A 27307-nucleotide genomic window follows, 5' to 3' on the forward strand; every position below is an offset into this window, starting at 1 on the left:
TGTGTGGGGTGTGTGTGTGTGTGTGTTGTGCGGGTGTGTTGTGTGTGGTGTGTGTGCTGTGTGTGTTGTGTGGGGTGTGTGGTGTGTGTTGTGTGGGGTGTGTGGTGTGCGTTGTGTGGGATGTGTGGTGTGTGTGTGGTGTGTGTGCTGTGTGTGTTGTGTGGGTGTGTGTTGTGGGTTGTTGTTTGTGGGGTGTGTGGTGTGTGTGTGTTGTGGGTTGTTGTTTGTGGGATGTGGTGTGTTGTGTGGGGTGTGTGTGTGTTGTGGGATGTGGTGTGTCATGTGGTGTGTTGTGTGGGGTGTGTGTGTGTGTGTTGTGGGTTGTGTGTTGTGTGGTGCGTGTATTGTGGGTTGTGTGTTTTGTGTGTTGGGTGTGTTGTGTGTGTTGTGTGTGTGTGGTGTGTGTGTGGTGTGTGTGTGGTGTGTGTTTTGTGTGTGTGGTGTGTGTGTGGTGTGTGTGTGGTGTGTGTTTTGTGTGTGTGGTGTGTGTTTTGTGTGTGTGGTGTATGTGTTGTGTGTGTGGTGTATGTGTTGTGTGTGTGGTGTGTGTTTTGTGTGTGTGGTGTATGTGTGTGTGTGGTGTATGTGTTGTGTGTGTGTGGTGTATGTGTTGTGTGTGTGTGTGGTGTATGTGTTGTGTGTGGTGTATGTGTTGTGTGTGGTGTATGTGTTGTGTTGTGTGTGTTGCGTGGTATGTTGTGTATGTGTGTTGTGTGTGTGTTGTGTGTGTTGTGTATGTGTGGTGTGTTTGGGGTGTGTTGTGTGTTTTGTACGTGGTGTGTGTTGTGTGTGTGTTGTGTGTGTGATTTGTGTGTTGTGGGGTACGTGGTGTGGGTGTGGGCTGTGTTTGGTGTGTGTTTTGTGTGTGTGGATTGTGTTGTGTATATTATGTTGTGTATGTGTGGTGTGTTGTGTGTATGTGTGTTGTGTGTTGTGTATGTGTGTTGTGGGGTGTGGGTGTGTGTGTGTTGTGTGGGGTGTGTGTTGTGTGTGTGGGGTGTGTGTGTTGTGTGTGTGTTTTGTGTGTGTGGTGTGTGTGTTTTGTGTGTGTGGTGTGTGCGTGTGTCTTTTGTGTGTGTGGTGTGTGTGTGTGTTTTGTGTGTGATTTGTGTGGTGTGTTGTATGTGTGTGATTTGTGTGGTGTATTGTATGTGTGGTGTGTGTTGTGTGTTGTGGGGTGTGGTTGTGTGTGTGTGTTGTGTGGGGTGTGTGTGGTGTGTGTGTGTTTTGTGGTGTTGTGTATGTTTTGTGTGTGTGGTGTGTGTGTTTTGTGTGGTGTGTTGTATGTGTGGGGTGTGTTGTGTGTGTGTTGTGTATGTGTGGTGTGTTGTGTATGTGGGGTGTGTGGTGTGTGTGTTGTTTGGGGTGTGTGTTGTCTGTGTGTGTTGTGGGTTGTGTGTTCTGTGTGTGCGGTGTGTGTGTGTGTTTTGTGTGTGTGGTGTGTGTGTGTTTTGTGTGAGATTTGTGTGGTGTGTTGTATGTGTGGTGTGTGTTGTGTATGTGTTTGTGTTGTGTGTGTGGTGTGTGTGTGTGTGGTGTGTGTGTGTGTGGTGTATGTGTGTGTGGTGTGTGTGTGGTGTATGTGTGTGTGTGGTGTATATGTATGTGTGTGGTGTATATGTATGTGTGGTGTATATGTATGTGTGGTGTATATGTGTGTGTTGTGTGTGTTGTGTATGTGTGGTGTGTGTGGGTTGTGTGTTTCTGTGTTGTGTCGGATGTGTGGGTCTGTGTGTTGGGTGTTGTTTGTGGGATGTGGTGTGTTGTGTTGGGTGTGTGGTGTGTGTGGTGTGTGTGTGTGTTGCGTGGTATGTTGTGTATGTGTGTTGTGTGTGTGTTGTGTGTGTTGTGTGGGTGTGTGTTGTGGGTTGTTGTTTGTGGGATGTGGTGTGTCATGTGGTGTGTTGTGTGGGGTGTGTGTGTGTGTTGTGGGATGTGGTGTGTCATGTGGTGTGTTTTGTGGGGTGTGTGTGTGTGTGTCGTGTGGTGTGTATATTGTGGGTTGTGTGTTTTGTGTGTGCGATTTGTGTGTGTTTTGTGTGTTGTGTGTGTGTTTTGTGTGTGTGGTGTATGTGTTGTGTGTGTGTGTGTGGTGTATGTGGTGTGTGTGTGTGTGTGGTGTATGTGTTGTGTGTGTGGTGTATGTGTTGTGTGTGTGTGTGGTGTATGTGTTGTGTGTGTGTGTGGTGTATGTGTGTGTGTGGTGTATGTGTTGTGTGTGTGTGTGGTGTATGTGTTGTGTGTGTGTGTGGTGTATGTGTTGTGTGTGTGTGTGGTGTATGTGTTGTGTGTGTGTGTGGTGTATGTGTTGTGTGTGTGTGGTGTATGTGTTGTGTGTGTGTGTGGTGTATGTGTTGTGTGTGTGTGGTGTATGTGTTGTGTGTGTGTGTGTGGTGTATGTGTTGTATGTGTGTGTGTGGTGTATGTGTTGTGTGTGTGTGTGTGGTGTATGTGTTGTGTGTGTGTGTGGTGTATGTGTTGTGTGTGTGTGTGGTGTATGTGTTGTGTGTGTGTGTGGTGTATGTGTTGTGTGTGTGTGTGTGGTGTATGTGTTGTGTGTGTGTGTGTGGTGTATGTGTTGTGTGTGTGTGTGGTGTATGTGTTGTGTGTGTGTGGTGTATGTGTTGTGTGTGTGTGGTGTATGTGTTGTGTGTGTGTGTGTGGTGTGTGTGTGGTGTATGTGTTGTGTGTGTGTGTGGTGTATGTGTTGTGTGTGTGTGTGTGGTGTATGTGTTGTGTGTGTGTGTGGTGTGTGGTGTATGTGTTGTGTGTGTGTGTGGTGTGTGTGTATGTGGTGTGGTGTGTGTATGTGGTGTGTTTGTGTTGTATGTGTGGTGTGTGTGTGTTGTATGTGTGGTGTGTGTGTGTATGTGTGTTGTGTATATTGTGTGTGTGTGTGTGTTGTGTGTGTATGTGGTGTGTATGTGTGTGTTATGTATGTGTTTTGTGTGTATACGAGTCTGTGTGTGTCTTGGGAGCGGTGGTGCAGCGGTTAACGCTCACGGCCACCGCCAGTGACGATTATCTGAACCGGTCCTGGACCTCCCCTAGGTCGACCCAGCCTCAAATGAGTACCTGGTGTAGCGCTGTGTAGTAAACATCGTCACTGGGGAGACAAAGGCGGCCGGGCGTGGTGCTGGCCACCCACCCCCTCGTGTGCCACAGTGCCGGTAGCCTTCACAGCTGCTGCTCGCTAACAGCACTTGCCCCTACAGCCTGTTAGAGGCTACACGGGGGATCTTTGTCTGTGTATAGGTGCTACTACTCGCTAACAGCACTTGCCCCTACAGCCTGTTAGAGGCTACACGGGGGATCTTTGTCTGTGTATAGGTGCTACTACTCGCTAACAGCACTTGCCCCTACAGCCTGTTAGAGGCTACCTGGGGGACCTTTAGCCTTTGTGTCTTTGGGGGGGTTGGGGGGTTAAGCCACTTCATTTATTTTTTCCGCTCTGCTGCTGCTGCTGATGATTAATGATGATAAAGGTGGTGATGGTGGTGATGATGGTGATGGTGGTGATGACTCGTGTGTGTGTTTGTGTGGGGGGGGCCTTCAGAGGATTAAATATATAATAGGCGACGTTTCAGGCAAAGGCTCTTCTTCATGGCACGTTAATGGCCACTCACTCAGTCACACACTCTCTCACACACTCGCTCACACACTCACACACACACTCGCTCACACACACTCATTCACACCCACACACCCACACACCCACTCACTCACACACTCACTCACACACTCACTCACACACTCACAAACACACTCACGTAAACACTAGCTCACCCACTCTCTCACCGACCCACTCACACACTCACACACCCACTCTCCTAACCACTTGGTCATACACTCACCCACCTACTCACTTTCTCAACTGCCCACTCACACACTCACTCTCTCACCTAACCACTTACACACTCACTCACACACTCGATCACACACTCACTCACCTACCCACTCACACACTCACTCACACACTCGCTCACACACTCGCTCACACACTCACTCTCTCACCTAACCACTTACACACTCACTCACACACTCGCTCACACACTCACTCACCTACCCACTCACACACTCACACACTCGCTCACACACTCGCTCACACACTCACTCACCCACCTACTCACTCTCACTCACACAGTCGCTCACCCACTAGCTCACCCACCCACCCACTCTCTCACCTAGTGAGTCATACACTCACTCATCCACCTACTCGCTAAACTACCAACTCACACACTCACTCTCTCACCTACCCACTGACACACTCACTCACACACTCACTTACACACTCACTCACCCACCTACTCACTCTCTCAACTACCCACTCGCCCACCCACAGGGTCTATGACACGGCCATTGTGAACCCCCTGAGAGAGAGAGAGAGACACCCAGACCCAGGGCTCTAACCCAGACTCTCAGTGTTTCTGACACGGCCATCGTGAACCCCCTGAGAGAGAGAGACACCCAGACCCAGGGCTTGAACCCAGGCTCTCAGTGTCTCTGACACGGCCATCGTGAACCCCCTGAGAGACAGAGACACCCAGACCCAGGGCTTGAACCCAGGCTCTCAGTGTCTCTGACACAGCCATTGTGAACCCCCTGAGAGAGACACCCAGACCCATGGCTCCAACCCAGACTCTCAGTGTCTCTGACACGGCCATCGTGAACCCCCTGAGAGAGAGAGAGAGACACCCAGACCCAGGGCTAGAACCCAGACTCTCAGTGTCTCTGACACGGCCATCGTGAACCCCCTGAGAGACAGAGACACCCAGACCCAGGGCTTGAACCCAGGCTCTCAGTGTCTCTGACACGGCCATCGTGAACCCCCTGAGAGACAGAGACACCCAGACCCAGGGCTTGAACCCAGGCTCTCAGTGTCTCTGACACGGCCATCGTGAACCCCCTGAGAGAGAGAGACACCCAGACCCAGGGCTAGAACCCAAGACTCTCAGTGTCTCTGACACGACCACTGTGAACCCCCTGAGAGAGACACCCAGACCCATGGCTCCAACCCAGACTCTCAGTGTCTCTGACACGGCCATCGTGAACCCCCTGAGAGACACGCAGACCCAGGGCTCTAACCCAGACTCTCAGTGTCTCTGACACGGCCATCGTGAACCCCCTGAGAGAGAGAGAGAGACACCCAGACCCAGGGCTTGAACCCAGACTCTCAGTGTCTCTGACACGGCCATCGTGAACCCCCTGAGAGAGAGAGACACCCAGACCCAGGGCTAGAACCCAGACTCTCAGTGTCTCTGACACGGCCACTGTGAACCCCCTGAGAGAGAGACACCCAGACCCAGGGCTCTAACCCAGACTCTCAGTGTCTCTGACACGGCCATTGTGAACCCCCTGAGAGACACCCAGACCCAGGGCTCTAACCCAGACTCTCAGTGTCTCTGACACGGCCATCGTGAACCCCCTGAGAGAGAGAGACACCCAGACCCAGGGCTCTAACCCAGGCTCTCAGTGTCTCTGACACGGCCATTGTGAACCCCCTGAGAGAGAGAGACACCCAGACCCAGGGCTTGAACCCAGACTCTCAGTGTCTCTGACACGGCCATTGTGAACCCCCTGAGAGAGAGAGAGAGACACCCAGACCCAGGGCTCTAACCCAGACTCTCAGTGTCCCTGACACGGCCATTGTGAACCCCCTGAGAGACACCCAGACCCAGGGCTCTAACCCAGACTCTCAGTGTCCCTGACACGGCCATTGTGAACCCCCTGAGAGACAGAGACACCCAGACCCAGGGCTCTAACCCAGACTCTCAGTGTCTCTGACACGGCCATTGTGAACCCCCTGAGAGAGAGAGACACCCAGACCCAGGGCTCTAACCCAGACTCTCAGTGTCTCTGACACGGCCATTGTGAACCCCCTGAGAGACACCCAGACCCAGGGCTCGAACCCAGACTCTCAGTGTCTCTGACACGGCCATTGTGAACCCCCTGAGAGAGAGAGACACCCAGACCCAGGGCTCTAACCCAGGCTCTCAGTGTCTCTGACACGACCATCGTGAACCCCCTGAGAGACACCCAGACCCAGGGCTCTAACCCAGACTCTCAGTGTCTCTGACACGGCCATTGTGAACCCCCTGAGAGACACCCAGACCCAGGGCTCTAACCCAGACTCTCAGTGTCTCTGACACGGCCATTGTGAACCCCCTGAGAGACACCCAGACCCAGGGCTAGAACCCAGACTCTCAGTGTCTCTGACACGGCCATTGTGAACCCCCTGAGAGACACCCAGACCCAGGGCTAGAACCCAGACTCTCAGTGTCTCTGACACGGCCATCGTGAACCCCCTGAGAGACAGAGACACCCAGACCCAGGGCTCTAACCCAGACTCTCAGTGTCTCTGACACGGCCATTGTGAACCCCCTGAGAGAGAGAGACACCCAGACCCAGGGCTCTAACCCAGACTCTCAGTGTCTCTGACACGGCCATCGTGAACCCCCTGAGAGAGAGAGACACCCAGACCCAGGGCTTGAACCCAGACTCTCAGTGTCTCTGACACGGCCATCGTGAACCCCCTGAGAGACAGAGACACCCAGACCCAGGGCTCTAACCCAGACTCTCAGTGTCTCTGACACGGCCATTGTGAACCCCCTGAGAGAGAGAGACACCCAGACCCAGGGCTCTAACCCAGACTCTCAGTGTCTCTGACACGGCCATCGTGAACCCCCTGAGAGAGAGACACCCAGACCCAGGGCTCGAACCCAGACTCTCAGTGTCTCTGACACGGCCATCGTGAACCCCCTGAGAGACACCCAGACCCAGGGCTCTAACCCAGACTCTCAGTGTCTCTGACACGGCCATCGTGAACCCCCTGAGAGAGAGAGAGAGACACCCAGACCCAGGGCTTGAACCCAGACTCTCAGTGTCTCTGACACGGCCACTGTGAACCCCCTGAGAGAGAGAGACACCCAGACCCAGGGCTTGAACCCAGACTCTCAGTGTCTCTGACACGGCCATCGTGAACCCCCTGAGAGGCACCCAGACCCAGGGCTCGAACCCAGGCCCTCAGCGTGCCGGGCCTCTGTGCCGCGTCTCCGCGAGGCAACGCGCTGCCCCGGTGGACCCCACCGATACTCATTAACCGGCCCAACTCCTCCCGGCGGTTAACCGGATCACTCATTTACCGGCCCAGAGGTCCCAGCATGCGGCCTCTCCACTTGCAGGCTACCTGGGACCACCTTTGTCTTTGTGTCATGTCACGTGAGATGAGAGCCCTTGCCCCAGCTGTCTGTGTGAGCTACCTGGGACTACCTTTGTCTTTGTGTCATGTCACGTGAGATGAGAGCCCTTGCCCCAGCTGTCTGTGTGAGCTACCTGGGGCTACCTTTGTCTTTGTGTCATGTCACGTGAGATGAGAGCCCTTGCCCCAGCTGTCTGTGTGAGCTACCTAGGGCTACCTTTGTCTTTGTGTCATGTCACGTGAGATGAGAGCCCTTGCCCCAGCTGTCTGTGTGAGCTACCTAGGGCTACCTTTGTCTTTGTGTGTGATCCACATCCCAACCTCATGCACCCTTTCATCTTTTGCAGCGTCTCAAAACAGCATCATCATCAGCAGCACCACCACCATCATCATCATCAGCAGCAGCACCATCATCACCACCAGCAGCAGCACCATCATCACCACCAGCAGCAGCACCACCAGCACCATCATCAGCAGCACCACCATCATCATCAGCAGCAGCACCATCATCACCACCAGCAGCAGCACCACCAGCACCATCATCAGCAGCACCACCATCATCATCAGCAGCAGCACCATCATCACCACCAGCAGCAGCACCACCATCATCATCATCAGCAGCACCACCATCATCATCAGCAGCAGCACCATCATCATCAGCAGCACCAGCACCACCACCACCACCGCCGGCTGACCATGGGTGTGTGTGGACCTCACCTCGCCCCGCTGGACGCCCGCGATGCTGACGGCGGCGAAGACGACGAAGACGACGACGATGGCGGTGGTGGTGGTGGTGGTGGTGGGCACGGCGGGGGCAGGAGCGGTGGTGGTGGTGGTGGCCACGGTGGAGACAGCAGAGGCGGTGACATCCTCCGTCCGCACGGACCCCACAGCGCTGCTCACCGCAAGCGACGAGGAGGAGACTACGACGATGCCTCCTCCTCCTCCTCCTCGTCGTGGAGGAGGAGGAGGAGGTTGGAGCAGGATGAGGATGAGGAGGATGAGGATGAGGAGGCGTGTGCCACGTGGGGGTGGGTGGTGGTCTTCTCCTCCTTCTGGATCCACGTCCTCACGCTCGGCTTCCAGATGGCCGTGGGAGTCCTCAACGTGGCCTGGCTCCAGGAGTTCGGGGCCAGCAGAGGAACGACCGCCTGGGTTGGCTCCCTGTCCATGGGCGTCACGCTGGTGGTGGGTGAGTCTGGTGGTGGTGTGGTGGGGGTGGTGTGGTGGGTGAGTCTGGTGGTGTGGTGGGGTTGGTGTGGTGTGAGTGGTGTGGAGGGTGAGTGTGGTGAGTCTGGTGGTGTGGTGGGGGTGGTGGGGGTGGTGTGGGTGGTGTGGTGGGTGAGTCTGGTGGTGTGGTGGGTGAGTCTGGTGGTGGGGGTGGTGTGCTGGGGGTGGTGTGCTGGGTGAGTGTGGTGGTGTGGTGGTGTGGTGGGGGTGGTGGGGGTGGTGGGTGTGGTGTGCTGGGGGTAATCTCCCAAGCGAAATGCTGAGGGAGGGTGGCGTTTGTGCACAGACTGCCCTATATGACATCATAACAACAGTCTGGACCACTGGACGAGTTCCGCAGGATTGGAAGGATGCCCTGGTGGTCCCCCTTTTTAAGAAGAGGGACCGCACAGACTGTAACAACTACAGGGGCATCTCACTCCTCAGTGTGCCGGGAAAGGTCCTTGCAAGGATTATTCAACATCGCCTTGCCAGGCACGCTGAGGAGAGGCTTGCGGAGCCCCAATGCGGTTTCAGGAAAGGGCGGTCCTGCACAGATGCCATATTCTCTGTCCGTCTGCTACAGCAGAGGTGTAGGGAATTCCAACAAGACCTACATCTCTGCTTTATTGACCTGGTCAAGGCCTATGATACCATCAGTAGGCCTGGGCTCTGGGTCGTTCTTCGTGCTTTTGGAGTACCTGACCCTCTGCTCACGATCATTAAGGACCTTCATGATGGTGAGCGGGCCCGGGTAAAACTACGTGGCCGGGAGTCAGAGCCATTCCCTGTACACCTTGGGGTGCGACAGGGATGTCCTCTGGCTCCCACATTATTTAACATCTATTTTGACCACGTAGTTCGTGAAGCCTTCAATAGCTGTACCGGGGGAATCTCCATATGGTACAGATATAATGGGAGGCTGATCGATGCCCGGGTGCGGTCAAGGGATGGCTCCCTATTGCTCAACCACGTTATGTATGCCGATGATTTGGTAATAGCTGCTCATTCAGAGGAGGAGTTGGAGACGCTGTTGCTGAGACTGGAGCGTGCCACTAAGAGATGGGGCCTTACCATCAGCCCCACCAAAACTAAGCACCTGCCTGGGTATTTTGTACCATCGGACACTCCACCCCCACAACTCCCAATCGGTGATGGGGCAGTTGTGGAGAGAGTGGAGAGTTTCCCATACCTGGGCAGTGTGCTTATGACCGGCTCCAGTTTAACAGCAGAGGTCTCACTCCGAATCAGTCGAGCGGCAATATCTTTTCATCGGTTGTGTAACGCTGTGGAAGCTACCTGGTCTGTCGCTCCGCACTAAGCTTCAGTTCTTCTCGGCCACGGTCATTCCCTCCTCTACGCTTGCGAAACGTGGACCCCCCTAATGGAACATCTTCGCCAGTTGGAAACATTTAGGCTGGCCTGCCTACGATCCATCCTGGGTTTAACCAGGCTGGATTGTGTGAGGAGCTCACAAATTCTTGAAAGATCTGGGCAAGGTCCCATCGGTGAGCTCCTCCGGCGGGCAAGGCTGCGATGGCTGGGTCATGTAGCCCGCATGCCCAGCCACCGCATGCTGAAACAGCTTTTGTTCGGCCGGATTGAGGGGGCTCAGCGGGCGCGGCACGGGCTAGAGAAGAAATGGAGTGATGTGGTACAGGAGGACGTGGAGCTGAGTGGACTTGCCGATGACTGGTACCAGCGGTGTCAAGATCGACCTCTGTGGAGGAGGCTCGTGAAGGACGCTACTGGGCAGTTGGAGGCAGTCGCCCTCCAACAACAACGGAGGGCGGAGGAGCGACGCTCACAACAGCGAGCGGAGCGCCGGGTGGCTAAAGCACAGCAGGTTGGCACAGTAGGGGGCACAGGTGGTGCATCAGCCAGTCATCTCAGTCAGTCGACCCGTGGCACCTGGGTCTGCCCCGTGACCTCCTGCCAGCGGGCGTTCGACACTTCACGTGGCCTCAGGGTGCACATAGCCTGACACAAGCGTCGTGGTGACGTCACCGCCACTTAGTGGTGAATGGCGGTTGTTGTTGTTGTTGTGTCACTGTGTGTGTGTGTCACTGTGTGTGTGTCACTGTGTGTGTCACTGTGTGTGTCACTGTGTGTGTGTCACTGTGTGTGTCACTGTGTGTGTCACTGTGTGTGTGTTACTGTGTGTGTGTCAGTGTGTGTGTGTGTCACTGTGTGTGTGTCACTGTGTGTGTCACTGTGTGTGTGTCACTGTGTGTCACTGTGTGTGTCACTGTGTGTGTGTCACTGTGTGTCACTGTGTGTGTCACTGTGTGTGTGTCACTGTGTGTCACTGTGTGTGTCACTGTGTGTGTCACTGTGTGTCTGTATGCCACTGTGTGTGTCTGTGTGTCACTGTGTGTGTCTGTGTGTCTGTGTGTTTGTGTGTCACTGTGTGTGTCTGTGTGTGTCACTGTGTGTGTGTGTGTGTCACTGTGTGTCTGTGTGTTTGTGTGTCACTGTGTGTCTGTGTGTGTCACTGTGTGTCTGTGTGTTTGTGTGTCACTGTGTGTCACTGTGTGTGTCACTGTGTGTGTGTCACTGTGTGTCACTGTGTGTGTCACTGTGTGTGTGTCACTGTGTGTGTGTGTCACTGTGTGTGTCACTGTGTGTGTGTGTCACTGTGTGTGTCACTGTGTGTGTGTCACTGTGTGTGTGTGTCACTGTGTGTCACTGTGTGTCACTGTGTGTGTGTCACTGTGTGTGTCACTGTGTGTGTGTCACTGTGTGTGTGTGTCACTGTGTGTGTCACTGTGTGTGTCACTGTGTGTGTGTCACTGTGTGTGTGTGTCACTGTGTGTGTGTGTCACTGTGTGTCTCACTGTGTGTGTGTCACTGTGTGTGTCACTGTGTGTGTGTCACTGTGTGTGTGTGTCACTGTGTGTGTGTGTCACTGTGTGTCTCACTGTGTGTGTGTCACTGTGTGTGTCACTGTGTGTGTGTCACTGTGTGTGTGTGTGTCACTGTGTGTGTGTCACTGTGTGTCACTGTGTGTGTGTGTGTCACTGTGTGTGTCACTGTGTGTGTCACTGTGTGTGTGTCACTGTGTCACTGTGTGTGTGTGTCACTGTGTGTGTCACTGTGTTTCACTGTGTGTGTGTGTCACTGTGTGTGTCACTGTGTGTGTGTGTCACTGTGTGTGTCACTGTGTGTGTGTGTCACTGTGTCACTGTGTGTGTGTGTCACTGTGTGTGTCACTGTGTGTGTCTGTGTGTGTGTCACTGTGTGTGTCACTGTGTGTGTCACTGTGTGTCACTGTGTGTGTGTCACTGTGTGTGTCACTGTGTGTGTCACTGTGTGTGTGTGTCACTGTGTGTGTCACTGTGTGTGTGTGTCACTGTGTGTGTCACTGTGTGTGTGTCACTGTGTGTGTGTGTCACTGTGTGTGTGTCACTGTGTGTGTGTCACTGTGTGTGTCACTGTGTGTGTGTGTGTCACTGTGTGTGTGTGTGTCACTGTGTGTGTGTCACTGTGTGTGTGTCACTGTGTGTGTGTCACTGTGTGTGTCACTGTGTGTGTGTGTGTGTCACTGTGTGTGTCACTGTGTGTGTCACTGTGTGTGTGTGTGTCACTGTGTGTGTCACTGTGTGTGTGTCACTGTGTGTGTGTGTGTCACTGTGTGTGTCACTGTGTGTGTGTGTGTCACTGTGTGTGTCACTGTGTGTGTGTGTGTGTCACTGTGTGTGTCACTGTGTGTGTCACTGTGTGTGTGTGTCACTGTGTGTGTGTCACTGTGTGTGTCACTGTGTGTGTGTCACTGTGTGTGTCACTGTGTGTGTCACTGTGTGTGTGTGTCACTGTGTGTCACTGTGTGTGTCACTGTGTGTGTCACTGTGTGTGTCTGTGTGTGTCACTGTGTGTGTCACTGTGTGTGTCACTGTGTGTGTGTCACTGTGTGTGTCACTGTGTGTGTATGTCACTGTGTGTGTGTCACTGTGTGTGTCACTGTGTGTGTCACTGTGTGTGTGTCACTGTGCGTGTCACTGTGTGTGTGTGTGTCACTGTGTGTGTCACTGTGTGTGTCACTGTGTGTGTGTCACTGTGTGTGTGTGTTACTGTGTGTGTCACTGTGTGTGTCACTGTGTGTGTCACTGTGTGTGTCACTGTGTGTGTGTGTGTCACTGTGTGTGTGTGTGTCACTGTGTGTGTCACTGTGTGTGTCACTGTGTGTGTGTCACTGTGTGTGTCACTGTGTGTGTGTGTGTCACTGTGTGTGTGTGTCACTGTGTGTGTCACTGTGTGTGTCACTGTGTGTGTGTGTGTCACTGTGTGTGTCACTGTGTGTGTCACTGTGTGTGTCACTGTGTGTGTGTCACTGTGTGTGTGTCACTGTGTGTGTCACTGTGTGTGTCACTGTGTGTGTGTCACTGTGTGTGTCACTGTGTGTGTCACTGTGTGTGTGTGTCACTGTGTGTGTGTGTCACTGTGTGTGTCACTGTGTGTGTGTCACTGTGTGTGTCACTGTGTGTGTGTCACTGTGTGTGTGTCACTGTGTGTGTGTCACTGTGTGTGTCACTGTGTGTGTGTCACTGTGTGTGTCACTGTGTGTGTGTCACTGTGTGTGTCACTGTGTGTGTGTCACTGTGTGTGTCACTGTGTGTGTCACTGTGTGTGTGTGTGTCACTGTGTGTGTCACTGTGTGTGTCACTGTGTGTGTGTGTCACTGTGTGTGTGTGTGTCACTGTGTGTGTGTGTGTCACTGTGTGTGTGTGTGTCACTGTGTGTGTCACTGTGTGTGTCACTGTGTGTGTGTCACTGTGTGTCACTGTGTGTGTCACTGTGTGTGTCACTGTGTGTGTGTGTCACTGTGTGTGTGTGTCACTGTGTGTGTGTCACTGTGTGTGTCACTGTGTGTGTGTCACTGTGTGTGTGTCACTGTGTGTGTCACTGTGTGTGTGTCACTGTGTGTGTCACTGTGTGTGTCACTGTGTGTGTGTCACTGTGTGTGTCACTGTGTGTGTCACTGTGTGTGTCACTGTGTGTGTGTCACTGTGTGTCACTGTGTGTGTGTCACTGTGTGTGTGTCACTGTGTGTGCCACTGTGTGTGCCACTGTGTGTGTCACTGTGTGTGTGTCACTGTGTGTGTGTCACTGTGTGTGTCACTGTGTGTGCCACTGTGTGTGCCACTGTGTGTGTCACTGTGTGTGTGTGTCACTGTGTGTCACTGTGTGTGTCAGTGTGTGTGTGTCACTTTGTGTGTCACTGTGTGTGTGTCACTGTGTGTGTCACTGTGTGTGTCACTGTGTGTGTGTCACTGTGTGTGTGTCACTGTGTGTGTCACTGTGTGTGTCACTGTGTGTGTCACTGTGTGTGTCACTGTGTGTGTGTCACTGTGTGTGTCACTGTGTGTGTCACTGTGTGTGTGTCACTGTGTGTCACTGTGTGTGTGTCACTGTGTGTGTGTCACTGTGTGTGTCACTGTGTGTGTGCCACTGTGTGTGCCACTGTGTGTGTGTCACTGTGTGTGTGTCACTGTGTGTGTCACTGTGTGTGTCACTGTGTGTGTGTGTCACTGTGTGTGTGTGTCACTGTGTGTGTGTGTCACTGTGTGTGTCACTGTGTGTGTCACTGTGTGTGTCACTGTGTGTGTGTCACTGTGTGTGTGTCACTGTGTGTGTGTCACTGTGTGTGTGTCACTGTGTGTGTCACTGTGTGTGTGTCACTGTGTGTGTCACTGTGTGTGTCACTGTGTGTGTCACTGTGTGTGTCACTGTGTGTGTCACTGTGTGTGTCACTGTGTGTGTGTCACTGTGTGTGTGTCACTGTGTGTGTGTGTCACTGTGTGTGTCACTGTGTGTGTCACTGTGTGTGTCACTGTGTGTGTGTGTCACTGTGTGTGTCACTGTGTGTGTCAGGCCCTCTGGCTGGTCACCTCGTGGACCGCTATGGCTGTCGCCCCGTGGCCTTAGTGGGCGGGGTCATCACGGCCGCCTCCTGGGGCCTCAGCGCCTTCGCTCAGAGCATCCACTTCCTGTTGCTGTCCTTCGGCATTCTGGGAGGTGAGCGGACCCGGGGTACCTCGTCAGTCACCTCGTCAGTCACCCAGTCAGGCAGGCAGTCAGGCAGGCAGTCACCTCGTCAGTCACCTCGTCAGTCACCCAGGCAGGCAATCAGTCACCCAGTCAGGCAGGCAGTCACCTCATCGCCAATTGTCACTGCATCGCCAGTCACCTAACCCAGCAAACAGTCACCCAGCCACTCACTCACTCACTCACCCAGCCACCCACCCACCCAGCTAGTCACCCACCCACCCACCCAGCCACTCACTCACTCACTCACCCACCCAGCCACTCACTCACTCACCCAGCCAGCCACTCACCCAGCTAGTCACCCACCCACCCAGCCACTCACTCACCTACCCAGCTAGCCACCCATCCAGCTAGCCACCCACCCAGCTAGTCACTCACTCACCCAGCCACTCACTCACCCACCCAGCCACTCACCCACCCACACAGCTAGCCACCCACCCACACAGCTAGCCACCCACCCACCCACCCACTCACTCACCCACCCACCCACCCACCTCCTCCCCCCCCGCTCCACCACCACCACCCAGGTATCGGCATGGGCCTCTCCTACCTGCCCGCCGTGGTGGCTGTTGGGCAGTACTTCCAGCGTCGCCGGCGGGCGCTGGCGCAGGGGCTGAGCACGACGGGCACCGGCGCCGGCACCTTCCTCGCCAACGTGGCCCTGCAGGCGCTGGGCGCCGCCTACGGCTGGCGCGGCGCCATGCTCGTCAGCTCCGGCATCAGCCTCAACCTCTGCGCTTGCGCCGCGCTCTTGCGCCCGCTGCCCGCCGGCACCGGCGGCGGCGCCGGCGCCGGTGCCGGTAAGGAGGGGTGGTGGTACGACACGGAGGAGGAGGGGGAGGAGTTGGGAGGGAGGTTTCGCTCCGCCCGCATCGTCTACAGCGGGGAAGTTTTTGGCGGCGGCGGCGGCGGCGACGGCGGTTCGGCCGTCGGACTCGGCACGGAGTTCGTGGCCCGGTGCGGTGACAATTCCGGCGGCCCGGACAAACCTCACGACGGCCACGGCGAGCGTGGTGACAGCCACGGCGACCGTGGCAACGGTGGCCGCCTCCCGGCACCGCTATCCAACGCCGACGACGGCGACAGTCGCCGGCAGCATCGCCCGGCGCCGCCGGATCCATCGGCCGTCCCCCTCCTCCCCCTCCTCCCCTACCCCTCGTCGGCCGTCCGTGGTGCCGAGCCACCGGCACCGGAGGCGGAGAGCCGGCGGAGGACGAGCAGGGTGCGGCGGCAGGGCCCCGTGCCGGCATCACCACCGGCATCGCCGCCACCGGCATCACCACCACCAGCAGCGCCACCGTCGCCACCACCACTGCGGGCACTGGCATCGCCGGCATCGCCACCACCGGTATCACCACCAGCAGCAGCACCACCACCACCGGTATCACCACCAGCAGCAGCACCACCACCACCGGTATCACCACCACCACCGGTATCACCACCACCGGTATCACCAGCAGCGCCACCGTCGCCACCACCACTGCGGGCACCGGCATCGCTACGGTCGCCACGGTCGCCACCTCCATCGCCGCCGCCGCCGCCACCACGGGAAGGCACCGGCGGCGTCACCGGCGTCACCGGCGTCACCGGCGTCACCGGCGCCACCGGCGTCACCGGCGTCACCGGCGTCACCGGCGGCGTGTTTGCGAACCGCTTCTTTGTCGCGTTCCTGCTGTGGGCGCTGTGCACCTACTGCAGCTTCGTGGTTCCCTTCGTCCACCTGCCCGAGATGGTGGCGCTGGCCGGCTACGGCGCCCAGAACGAGCGCTTTGCCCTCACCTCCATCATCGGCGTGCTGCACATGCTGGGCAAGGTGGGTGGGGGGGGGCACGGGGCGGGGGGGGGGGGGCACGGGGGGGGGCAAGGTGGGTGGGGGGTTCACGGGGGGGGGGTAGGGGGGTAACAAGACAAAGACCCCCCCCCGCGTGTAACCTGAACGAGCTGTTGGGGCAAGCGCTGTGCGCTACCACTGCGGTAGTAAGTAGTAGTAGTAGCGCGGTAGCAGCGCTGCTGCTACAGTTGTAGCGCTGCTACCGCCATTCGCCACTAAGTGGCGGTGACGTCACCACGACGCTTGTGCCAGGCCATGTGCACCTTGAGGCCACGTGAAGTGTCGAACGCCCGCTGGCAGGAGGTCACGGGGCAAACCCAGGTGCCACGGGTCGACTGACTGAGATGACTGGCTGATGCACACCTGTGCCCCCTACTGTGCCAACCTGCTGCGCTTTAGCCACCCGGCGCTCCGCTCGTTGTTGTGAGCGTCGCTCCTCCACCCTCCGTTGTTGTTGGAGGGCGACTGCCTCCAACTGCCCAGTAGCGTCCTTCACGAGCCCACTCCACAGAGGCCGATCTTGACACCGCTGGTACCAGTCATCGGCAAGTCCACTCAGCTCCACGTCCTCCTGTACCACATCACTCCATCTCTTCTCTAGCCCGTGCCCCGCCCGCTTAGCCCCCTCCATCCGGCCAGACAAAAGCTGTTTCAGCATGCGGTGGCTGGGCATGCGGGCTACATGACCCAGCCATCGCCCAGATCTTTCAAGGATTTGTGAGCTCCTCACACAATCCAGTCTGGTTAAACCCAGGATGGATCGTAGGCAGGCCAGCCTAAATGTTTCTAACCGGCGAAGATGTTCCATTAGGGGGGTCCACGTTTCGCAAGCGTAGAGAAGGGAGGGAATGACCGTGGCCGAGAAGACCTGAAGCTTAGTGCGGAGCGACAGACCAGGTAGCTTCCACACAGCGTTACGCAACCGATGAAAAGATATTGCCACTCGACTGATTCGGAGTGAGACCTCTGCTGTTAAACTGGAGCCAGTCATAAGCACACTGCCCAGGTATGGGAAACTCTCCACTCTCTCCACAACTGCCCCATCACCGATTGGGAGTTGTGGGGGTGGAGTGTCTGATGGTACAAAATACCCAGGCAGGTGCTTAGTTTTGGTGGGGCTGATGGTAAGGCCCCACCTCTTAGTGGCACGCTCCAGTCTCAGCAGCAGCGTCTCCAACTCCTCCTCTGACTGAGCAGCTATTACCAAGTCATCAGCATACATAACGTGGTTGAGCAATAGGGAGCCATCCCTTGACCGCACCCGGGCATCGATTAGCCTCCCATTATATCTGTACCATATGGAGATTCCCCCGGTACAGCTATTGAAGGCTTCACGAACTACGTGGTCAAAATAGATGTTAAATAATGTGGGAGCCAGAGGACATCCCTGTCGCACCCCAAGGTGTACAGGGAATGGCTCTGACTCCCGGCCACGTAGTTTTACCCGGGCCCGCTCACCATCATGAAGGTCCTTAATGATCGTGAGCAGAGGGTCAGGTACTCCAAAAGCACGAAGAACGACCCAGAGCCCAGGCCTACTGATGGTATCATAGGCCTTGACCAGGTCAATAAAGCAGAGATGTAGGTCTTGTTGGAATTCCCTACACCTCTGCTGTAGCAGACGGACAGAAAATATGGCATCTGTGCAGGACCGCCCTTTCCTGAAACCGCATTGGGGCTCCGCAAGCCTCTCCTCAGCGTGCCTGGCAAGGCGATGCTGAATAATCCTTGCCAGGACCTTTCCCGGCACACTGAGGAGTGAGATGCATCTGACTCATCGGCTTTGCCTGCATCCCTTCACGGATGTTCATCTTCGGTGGGGGCATAAGTAACCACGACCACCATTCCTCGCCTCCGGTTGATGGGAAGGCGAGCCCAAAGTAGCCTGGGGCTTACAGTTTCCCACACCTCACCGCCACGCTCCCACGCCCCCTTCATTCTTTTGTTCAAAAGAAGACCCACACCCTGTTGTTTGGCAGTCTGCTGCCCCGAGTAGAGGACTGTCCACCCCTCATGGTGGCAGGAGCCAGAGCCGGTCCACCGGACCTCCTGAATGCCGCATAGATCCAGGCGGTACCGGTCCAGCTCCCGACAGAGGAGTGGCAGCCTCTCCTCTGCAGTGAGCGTTCGAACATTCCACGTGGCCAACCGTAGTGGCTTTTCGTTGTTTCTGGAGTAGCCCCGAGGGTAGGTATTCAATCTCCTGGCTCCGCCAATTGGGGTTTGGCCAGGAGACGTCATAGACGCCTGGCCCCCCGGGGCCTCCGGCACAAGCTTAGTTGTTACATATTTCAGTTTAATTCGTAGTTTCGTGGTAATTAATTGAAGGTGGAGGGGTTACCAGCCCCTCGCACCCGTCCAGAGCCCCCGTTTAGCCCCTGTGGTGGACACATATGCCATGAGGGGAGGAGCCAATCAAAATTGGATCTCCCCCCACAGCGCTGTCCACGACAGAGTTGCCCGTCCGGCACCGCGAGGAGGTAGGGGGTTGTTTTGCCGGACACACACACAGACACACACACACAGACACACACACAGATACACACACACAGACACACACTAACCCCTATACAAACACAGTGACACACACACAGACAAAGATCCGCCGTGTAGCCTCTAACAGGCTGTAGGGGCAAGTGCTGTTAGCAGCGATTTGCAGCACCTATACACAGACAAAGATCCCCCGTGTAGCCTCTACCAGGCTGTAGGGGCAAGAAGCCTTCCGTGGCACACGGGGGGGGGGGTGGGGTGGTGTTGGTGTTGGTGCCAGCGCCACTCTCGGCCGCCTTTGTCTCTCCCCCGTGGGTTTGGGGGGGCGACGTTTAAAACGGCGCGCGCCCTACCGCAGGTGTCGCTGGGCGCTCTGAGCGACGTCCCCCACGTGGACACGTGGGGCCTCTTTGTGGCCACCAACGCGGCCCTGGGGCTCGCCATCGGCCTGTTCCCCGTGGCGGCGCTGGGCGGCTACACCGGCATGGCGTGCGCGTGCGCCGCCATCGGCTTCGCCAGCGGCTACTTCTCGCTGCTGGCGTGCGTCACCGGAGACCTGGTGGGGACGCCTCGCCTGGCGCGAGCCTTCGGCCTGGTGCTGTTCGCGGATGGAGTCTCGGCCACGCTGGGCCCGCCGCTGGCCGGTGAGCGTGGCGGCACGCGTCTCCTGTACCACACCGTGTCTCCTACACCGTGTCTCCTGTACCACACCGTGTCTCCTACACCGTGTCTCCTGTACCACACCGTGTCTCCTGTACCACGCCGTGTCTCCTGTACCACACCGTGTCTCCTACACCGTGTCTCCTGTACCACACCGTGTCTCCTGTACCACACCGTGTCTCCTGTACCACACCGTGTCTCCTGTACCACACCGTGTCTCCTACACCGTGTCTCCTGTACCACACCGTGTCTCCTGTACCACACCGTGTCTCCTACACCGTGTCTCCTGTACCACACCGTGTCTCCTGTACCACACCGTGTCTCCTACACCGTGTCTCCTGTACCACGCCATGTCTCCTGTACCACACCGTGTCTCCTGTACCACACCGTGTCTCCTGTACCACACCGTGTCTCCTACACCGTGTCTCCTGTACCACGCCGTGTCTCCCGTACCACACCGTGTCTCCTGTACCACACCGTGTCTCCCGTACCACGCCGTGTCTCCTGTACCACACCGTGTCTCCTACACCGTGTCTCCTGTACCACACCGTGTCTCCTACACCGTGTCTCCTGTACCACGCCGTGTCTCCCGTACCACGCCGTGTCTCCCGTACCACACCGTGTCTCCTGTACCACACCGTGTCTCCTACACCGTGTCTCCTGTACCACACCGTGTCTCCTGTACCACACCGTGTCTCCTACACCGTGTCTCCTGTACCACACCGTGTCTCCTGTACCACACCGTGTCTCCTGTACCACACCGTGTCTCCTGTACCACACCGTGTCTCCTACACCGTGTCTCCTGTACCACGCCGTGTCTCCTGTACCACACCGTGTCTCCTGTACCACGCCGTGTCTCCTACACCGTGTCTCCTGTACCACACCGTGTCTCCTGTACCACACCGTGTCTCCTGTACCACACCGTGTCTCCTGTACCACACCGTGTCTCCTGTACCACACCGTGTCTCCTACACCGTGTCTCCTGTACCACACCGTGTCTCCTGTACCACACCGTGTCTCCTGTACCAAGCCATGTCTCCTACACCGTGTCTCCTGTACCACACCGTGTCTCCTACACCGTGTCTCCTGTACCACACCGTGTCTCCTGTACCACACCGTGTCTCCTACACCGTGTCTCCTGTACCACACCGTGTCTCCTGTACCACACCGTGTCTCCTACACCGTGTCTCCTGTACCACACCGTGTCTCCTGTACCACGCCGTGTCTCCTACACCGTGTCTCCTGTACCACACCGTGTCTCCTGTACCACACCGTGTCTCCTGTACCACGCCGTGTCTCCTGTACCACACCGTGTCTCCTACACCGTGTCTCCTGTACCACGCCGTGTCTCCTGTACCACACCGTGTCTCCTGTACCACACCGTGTCTCCTACACCGTGTCTCCTGTACCACACCGTGTCTCCTGTACCACGCCGTGTCTCCTGTACCACACCGTGTCTCCTACACCGTGTCTCCTGTACCACGCCGTGTCTCCTGTACCACACCGTGTCTCCTGTACCACACCGTGTCTCCTACACCGTGTCTCCTGTACCACACCGTGTCTCCTGTACCACACCGTGTCTCCTGTACCACGCCGTGTCTCCTGTACCACGCCGTGTCTCCTGTACCACGCCGTGTCTCCTGTACTACACCGTGTCTCCTACACCGTGTCTCCTGTACCACACCGTGTCTCCTGTACCACACCGTGTCTCCTGTACCACACCGTGTCTCCTGTACCACACCGTGTCTCCTACACCGTGTCTCCTGTACCACACCGTGTCTCCTGTACCACACCGTGTCTCCTGTACCACACCGTGTCTCCTACACCGTGTCTCCTGTACCACACCGTGTCTCCTACACCGTGTCTCCTGTACCACACCGTGTCTCCTGTACCACACCGTGTCTCCTACACCGTGTCTCCTGTACCACACCGTGTCTCCTACACCGTGTCTCCTGTACCACACCGTGTCTCCTGTACCACACCGTGTCTCCTGTACCGTGTCTCCTGTACCACACCGTGTCTCCTACACCGTGTCTCCTGTACCACACCGTGTCTCCCGTACCACACCGTGTCTCCTGTACCACGCCGTGTCTCCCGTACCACGCCGTGTCTCCTGTACCACGCCGTGTCTCCTGTACCACGCCGTGTCTCCTACACCGTGTCTCCTGTACCACACCGTGTCTCCTACACCGTGTCTCCTGTACCACACCGTGTCTCCTGTACCACAATGTGTCTCCTGTACTACGCCGTGTCTCCCGTACCACGCCGTGTCTCCTGTACCATGTCTCCTACACCGTGTCTCCTGTACCACACCGTGTCTCCTACACCGTGTCTCCTGTACCACGCCGCGTCTCCTGTACCATGTCTCCTACACCGTGTCTCCTGTACCACACCGTGTCTCCTACACCGTGTCTCCTGTACCACACCCTGTCTCCCGTACCACGCCGTGTCTCCTGTACCACACCGTGTCTCCCGTACCACACCGTGTCTCCCGTACCACACCGTGTCTCCTGTACCACGCCGTGTCTCCCGTACCACGCCGTGTCTCCTGTACCACGCCGTGTCTCCCGTACCACACCGTGTCTCCTGTACCACACCGTGTCTCCTACACCGTGTCTCCTGTACCACACCGTGTCTCCTGTACCACACCGTGTCTCCTACACCGTGTCTCCTGTACCACACCGTGTCTCCTGTACCACACCGTGTCTCCTGTACCACACCGTGTCTCCTGTACCACACCGTGTCTCCTGTACCACGCCGTGTCTCCTGTACCACACCGTGTCTCCTGTACCACACCGTGTCTCCTGTACCACACCGTGTCTCCTGTACCACACCGTGTCTCCTGTACCACGCCGTGTCTCCTGTACCACACCGTGTCTCCTGTACCACGCCGTGTCTCCTGTACCACACCGTGTCTCCCGTACCACGCCGTGTCTCCTGTACCACACCGTGTCTCCTGTACCACACCGTGTCTCCTACACCGTGTCTCCTGTACCACACCGTGTCTCCTGTACCACACCGTGTCTCCTGTACCACACCGTGTCTCCTGTACCACACCGTGTCTCCTGTACCACACCGTGTCTCCTGTACCACACCGTGTCTCCTGTACCACACCGTGTCTCCTGTACCACACCGTGTCTCCTACACCGTGTCTCCTGTACCACGCCGTGTCTCCTGTACCACGCCGTGTCTCCTGTACCACCCCTTGTCTCCTACACCGTGTCTCCTGTACCACACCGTGTCTCCTACACCGTGTCTCCTGTACCACACCGTGTCTCCTGTACCACAATGTGTCTCCTGTACTACGCCGTGTCTCCCGTACCACGCCGTGTCTCCCGTACCACACCGTGTCTCCTGTACCACGCCATGTCTCCTGTACCACACCGTGTCTCCCGTACCACACCGTGTCTCCTGTACCACGCCGTGTCTCCTGTACCACACCGTGTCTCCTACACCGTGTCTCCTGTACCACACCGTGTCTCCTGTACCACACCGTGTCTCCTACACCGTGTCTCCTGTACCACACCGTGTCTCCTACACCGTGTCTCCTGTACCACACCGTGTCTCCCGTACCACGCCGTGTCTCCTGTACCACACCGTGTCTCCTGTACCACGCCGTGTCTCCTGTACCACACCGTGTCTCCTGTACCACACCGTGTCTCCTGTACCACACCGTGTCTCCTACACCGTGTCTCCTGTACCACACCGTGTCTCCCGTACCACGCCGTGTCTCCTGTACCACACCGTGTCTCCTGTACCACACCGTGTCTCCTGTACCACACCGTGTCTCCTACACCGTGTCTCCTGTACCACACCGTGTCTCCTACACCGTGTCTCCTGTACCACACCGTGTCTCCTGTACCACACCGTGTCTCCTACACCGTGTCTCCTGTACCACACCGTGTCTCCTGTACCACACCGTGTCTCCCGTACCACACCGTGTCTCCTGTACCACACCGTGTCTCCTACACCGTGTCTCCTGTACCACACCGTGTCTCCTGTACCACACCGTGTCTCCTGTACCACACCGTGTCTCCTACACCATGTCTCCTACACGTGTCTCCTGTACCCCACCGTGTCTCCTGTACCACACCGTGTCTCCCGTACCACACCGTGTCTCCTGTACCACACCGTGTCTCCTACACCGTGTCTCCTGTACCACACCGTGTCTCCTGTACCACACCGTGTCTCCTGTACCATGTCTCCTGTACCACACCGTGTCTCCTACACCGTGTCTCCTGTACCACACCGTGTCTCCCGTACCACGCCGTGTCTCCTGTACCACACCGTGTCTCCTGTACCACGCCGTGTCTCCTGTACCACACCGTGTCTCCTGTACCACACCGTGTCTCCTGTACCACACCGTGTCTCCTACACCGTGTCTCCTGTACCACACCGTGTCTCCCGTACCACGCCGTGTCTCCTGTACCACACCGTGTCTCCTGTACCACACCGTGTCTCCTGTACCACACCGTGTCTCCTGTACCACACCGTGTCTCCTACACCGTGTCTCCTGTACCACGCCGTGTCTCCTGTACCACGCCGTGTCTCCTGTACCACACCGTGTCTCCTGTACCACACCGTGTCTCCTGTACCACACCGTGTCTCCTGTACCACACCGTGTCTCCTACACCGTGTCTCCTGTACCACGCCGTGTCTCCTGTACCACGCCGTGTCTCCTGTACCACGCCGTGTCTCCCGTACCACGCCGTGTCTCCTGTACCACCCCGTGTCTCCTACACCGTGTCTCCTGTACCACACCGTGTCTCCTACACCGTGTCTCCTGTACCACACCGTGTCTCCTGTACCACGCTGTGTCTCCTGTACCACGCCGTGTCTCCTGTACCATGTCTCCTACACCGTGTCTCCTGTACCACACCGTGTCTCCTACACCGTGTCTCCTGTACCACACCGTGTCTCCCGTACCACGCCATGTCTCCCGTACCACGCCGTGTCTCCTGTACCACGCCGTGTCTCCCGTACCACACCGTGTCTCCTGTACCACACCGTGTCTCCTACACCGTGTCTCCTGTACCACACCGTGTCTCCTGTACCACACCGTGTCTCCTACACCGTGTCTCCTGTACCACACCGTGTCTCCTACACCGTGTCTCCTGTACCACACCGTGTCTCCTGTACCACACCGTGTCTCCCGTACCACACCGTGTCTCCTGTACCACGCCGTGTCTCCTGTACCACACCGTGTCTCCCGTACCACACCGTGTCTCCTGTACCACACCGTGTCTCCTACACCGTGTCTCCTGTACCACACCGTGTCTCCTGTACCACACCGTGTCTCCTACACCGTGTCTCCTGTACCACACCGTGTCTCCTGTACCACGCCGTGTCTCCTGTACCATGTCTCCTACACCGTGTCTCCTGTACCACACCGTGTCTCCTACACCGTGTCTCCTGTACCACACCGTGTCTCCCGTACCACGCCATGTCTCCCGTACCACGCCGTGTCTCCCGTACCACACCGTGTCTCCCGTACCACACCGTGTCTCCCGTACCACGCCGTGTCTCCTGTACCACACCGTGTCTCCCGTACCACACCGTGTCTCCTGTACCACACCGTGTCTCCTGTACCACACCGTGTCTCCTGTACCACACCGTGTCTCCTACACCGTGTCTCCTGTACCACACCGTGTCTCCTGTACCACACCGTGTCTCCTGTACCACACCGTGTCTCCTGTACCACACCGTGTCTCCTGTACCACACCGTGTCTCCTACACCGTGTCTCCTGTACCACACCGTGTCTCCTGTACCACACCGTGTCTCCTGTACCGTGTCTCCTGTACCACACCGTGTCTCCTACACCGTGTCTCCTGTACCACACCGTGTCTCCTGTACCACACCGTGTCTCCCGTACCACACCGTGTCTCCTGTACCACACCGTGTCTCCTGTACCACACCGTGTCTCCTGTACCGTGTCTCCCGTACCACACCGTGTCTCCTGTACCACACCGTGTCTCCTGTACCACACCGTGTCTCCTGTACCGTGTCTCCTGTACCACACCGTGTCTCCTGTACCGTGTCTCCTGTACCACACCGTGTCTCCTGTACCACACCGTGTCTCCCGTACCACACCGTGTCTCCTGTACCACACCGTGTCTCCTGTACCGTGTCTCCTGTACCACACCGTGTCTCCTGTACCACACCGTGTCTCCTGTACCGTGTCTCCTGTACCACACCGTGTCTCTTGTACCATGTCTCCTGTACCACACCGTGTCTCCTACACCGTGTCTCCTGTACCACACCGTGTCTCCTGTACCACACCGTGTCTCCTGTACCACACCGTGTCTCCTACACCGTGTCTCCTGTACCACACCGTGTCTCCCGTACCACGCCGTGTCTCCTGTACCACACCGTGTCTCCTGTACCACACCGTGTCTCCTGTACCACGCCGTGTCTCCTACACCGTGTCTCCTGTACCACACCGTGTCTCCTGTACCACACCGTGTCTCCTACACCGTGTCTCCTGTACCACACCGTGTCTCCCGTACCACACCGTGTCTCCTGTACCACACCGTGTCTCCTACACCGTGTCTCCTGTACCACACCGTGTCTCCTGTACCACACCGTGTCTCCTACACCGTGTCTCCTGTACCACGCCGTGTCTCCTGTACCACGCCGTGTCTCCTGTACCACGCCGTGTCTCCTGTACCACGCCGTGTCTCCTGTACCACACCGTGTCTCCTGTACCACACCGTGTCTCCTGTACCACACCGTGTCTCCTGTACCACACCGTGTCTCCTACACCGTGTCTCCTGTACCACACCGTGTCTCCTGTACCACACCGTGTCTCCTACACCGTGTCTCCTGTACCACACCGTGTCTCCTACACCGTGTCTCCTGTACCACACCGTGTCTCCTGTACCACAATGTGTCTCCTGTACTACGCCGTGTCTCCCGTACCACGCCGTGTCTCCTGTACCATGTCTCCTACACCGTGTCTCCTGTACCACACCGTGTCTCCTACACCGTGTCTCCTGTACCACACCGTGTCTCCTGTACCACGCCGTGTCTCCTGTACCACGCCGTGTCTCCTGTACCATGTCTCCTACACCGTGTCTCCTGTACCACACCGTGTCTCCCGTACCACGCCGTGTCTCCTGTACCACACCGTGTCTCCTGTACCACACCGTGTCTCCTACACCGTGTCTCCTGTACCACGCCGTGTCTCCTGTACCATGTCTCCTACACCGTGTCTCCTGTACCACGCCGTGTCTCCCGTACCACGCCGTGTCTCCCGTACCACACCGTGTCTCCCGTACCACACCGTGTCTCCTGTACCACGCCGTGTCTCCTGTACCACACCGTGTCTCCTACACCGTGTCTCCTGTACCACACCGTGTCTCCTGTACCACACCGTGTCTCCTACACCGTGTCTCCTGTACCACACCGTGTCTCCTACACCGTGTCTCCTGTACCACACCGTGTCTCCCGTACCACACCGTGTCTCCTGTACCACGCCGTGTCTCCTGTACCACACCGTGTCTCCTACACCGTGTCTCCTGTACCACACCGTGTCTCCTGTACCACACCGTGTCTCCTACACCGTGTCTCCTGTACCACACCGTGTCTCCTACACCGTGTCTCCTGTACCACACCGTGTCTCCTGTACCACACCGTGTCTCCTGTACCACACCGTGTCTCCTACACCGTGTCTCCTGTACCACACCGTGTCTCCCGTACCACGCCGTGTCTCCTGTACCACACCGTGTCTCCTGTACCACACCGTGTCTCCTGTACCACACCGTGTCTCCTACACCGTGTCTCCTGTACCACACCGTGTCTCCTGTACCACACCGTGTCTCCTGTACCACACCGTGTCTCCTACACCGTGTCTCCTGTACCACACCGTGTCTCC

The 27307-nt window shown here is 56.9% G+C and overlaps 1 protein-coding gene across 9 annotated transcripts in view; it reads left to right on the forward strand.

Annotated features, from left to right (window-relative positions):
• Positions 1–27307, forward strand: part of LOC116957156 (monocarboxylate transporter 14-like) — a 47275-nt gene that overhangs the window by 5084 nt on the left and 14884 nt on the right. For all 9 annotated transcript variants that reach the window (XR_012931592.1, XR_012931591.1, XR_012931590.1 and 6 more), the window contains exons 2-5: positions 7546–8390; positions 14279–14422; positions 14980–16265; positions 19132–19417. Coding sequence is in view for 3 of the 9 variants with exons in the window: in XM_076058302.1 (XP_075914417.1) it covers positions 7895–8390; positions 14279–14422; positions 14980–16265; positions 19132–19417 (2212 nt within the window). In the remaining 6 variants the exon portion in view is untranslated. The remainder of the gene's footprint in view (positions 1–7545; positions 8391–14278; positions 14423–14979; positions 16266–19131; positions 19418–27307) is intronic.

The sequence above is a fragment of the Petromyzon marinus genome, assembly GCF_048934315.1.
Source record: "Petromyzon marinus isolate PM22_M1 ecotype Great Lakes invasive population chromosome 70 unlocalized genomic scaffold, UKy_Petmar_22M1.pri1.0 chr70_unloc.2, whole genome shotgun sequence".
Classification (NCBI taxonomy): domain Eukaryota; kingdom Metazoa; phylum Chordata; class Hyperoartia; order Petromyzontiformes; family Petromyzontidae; genus Petromyzon; species Petromyzon marinus.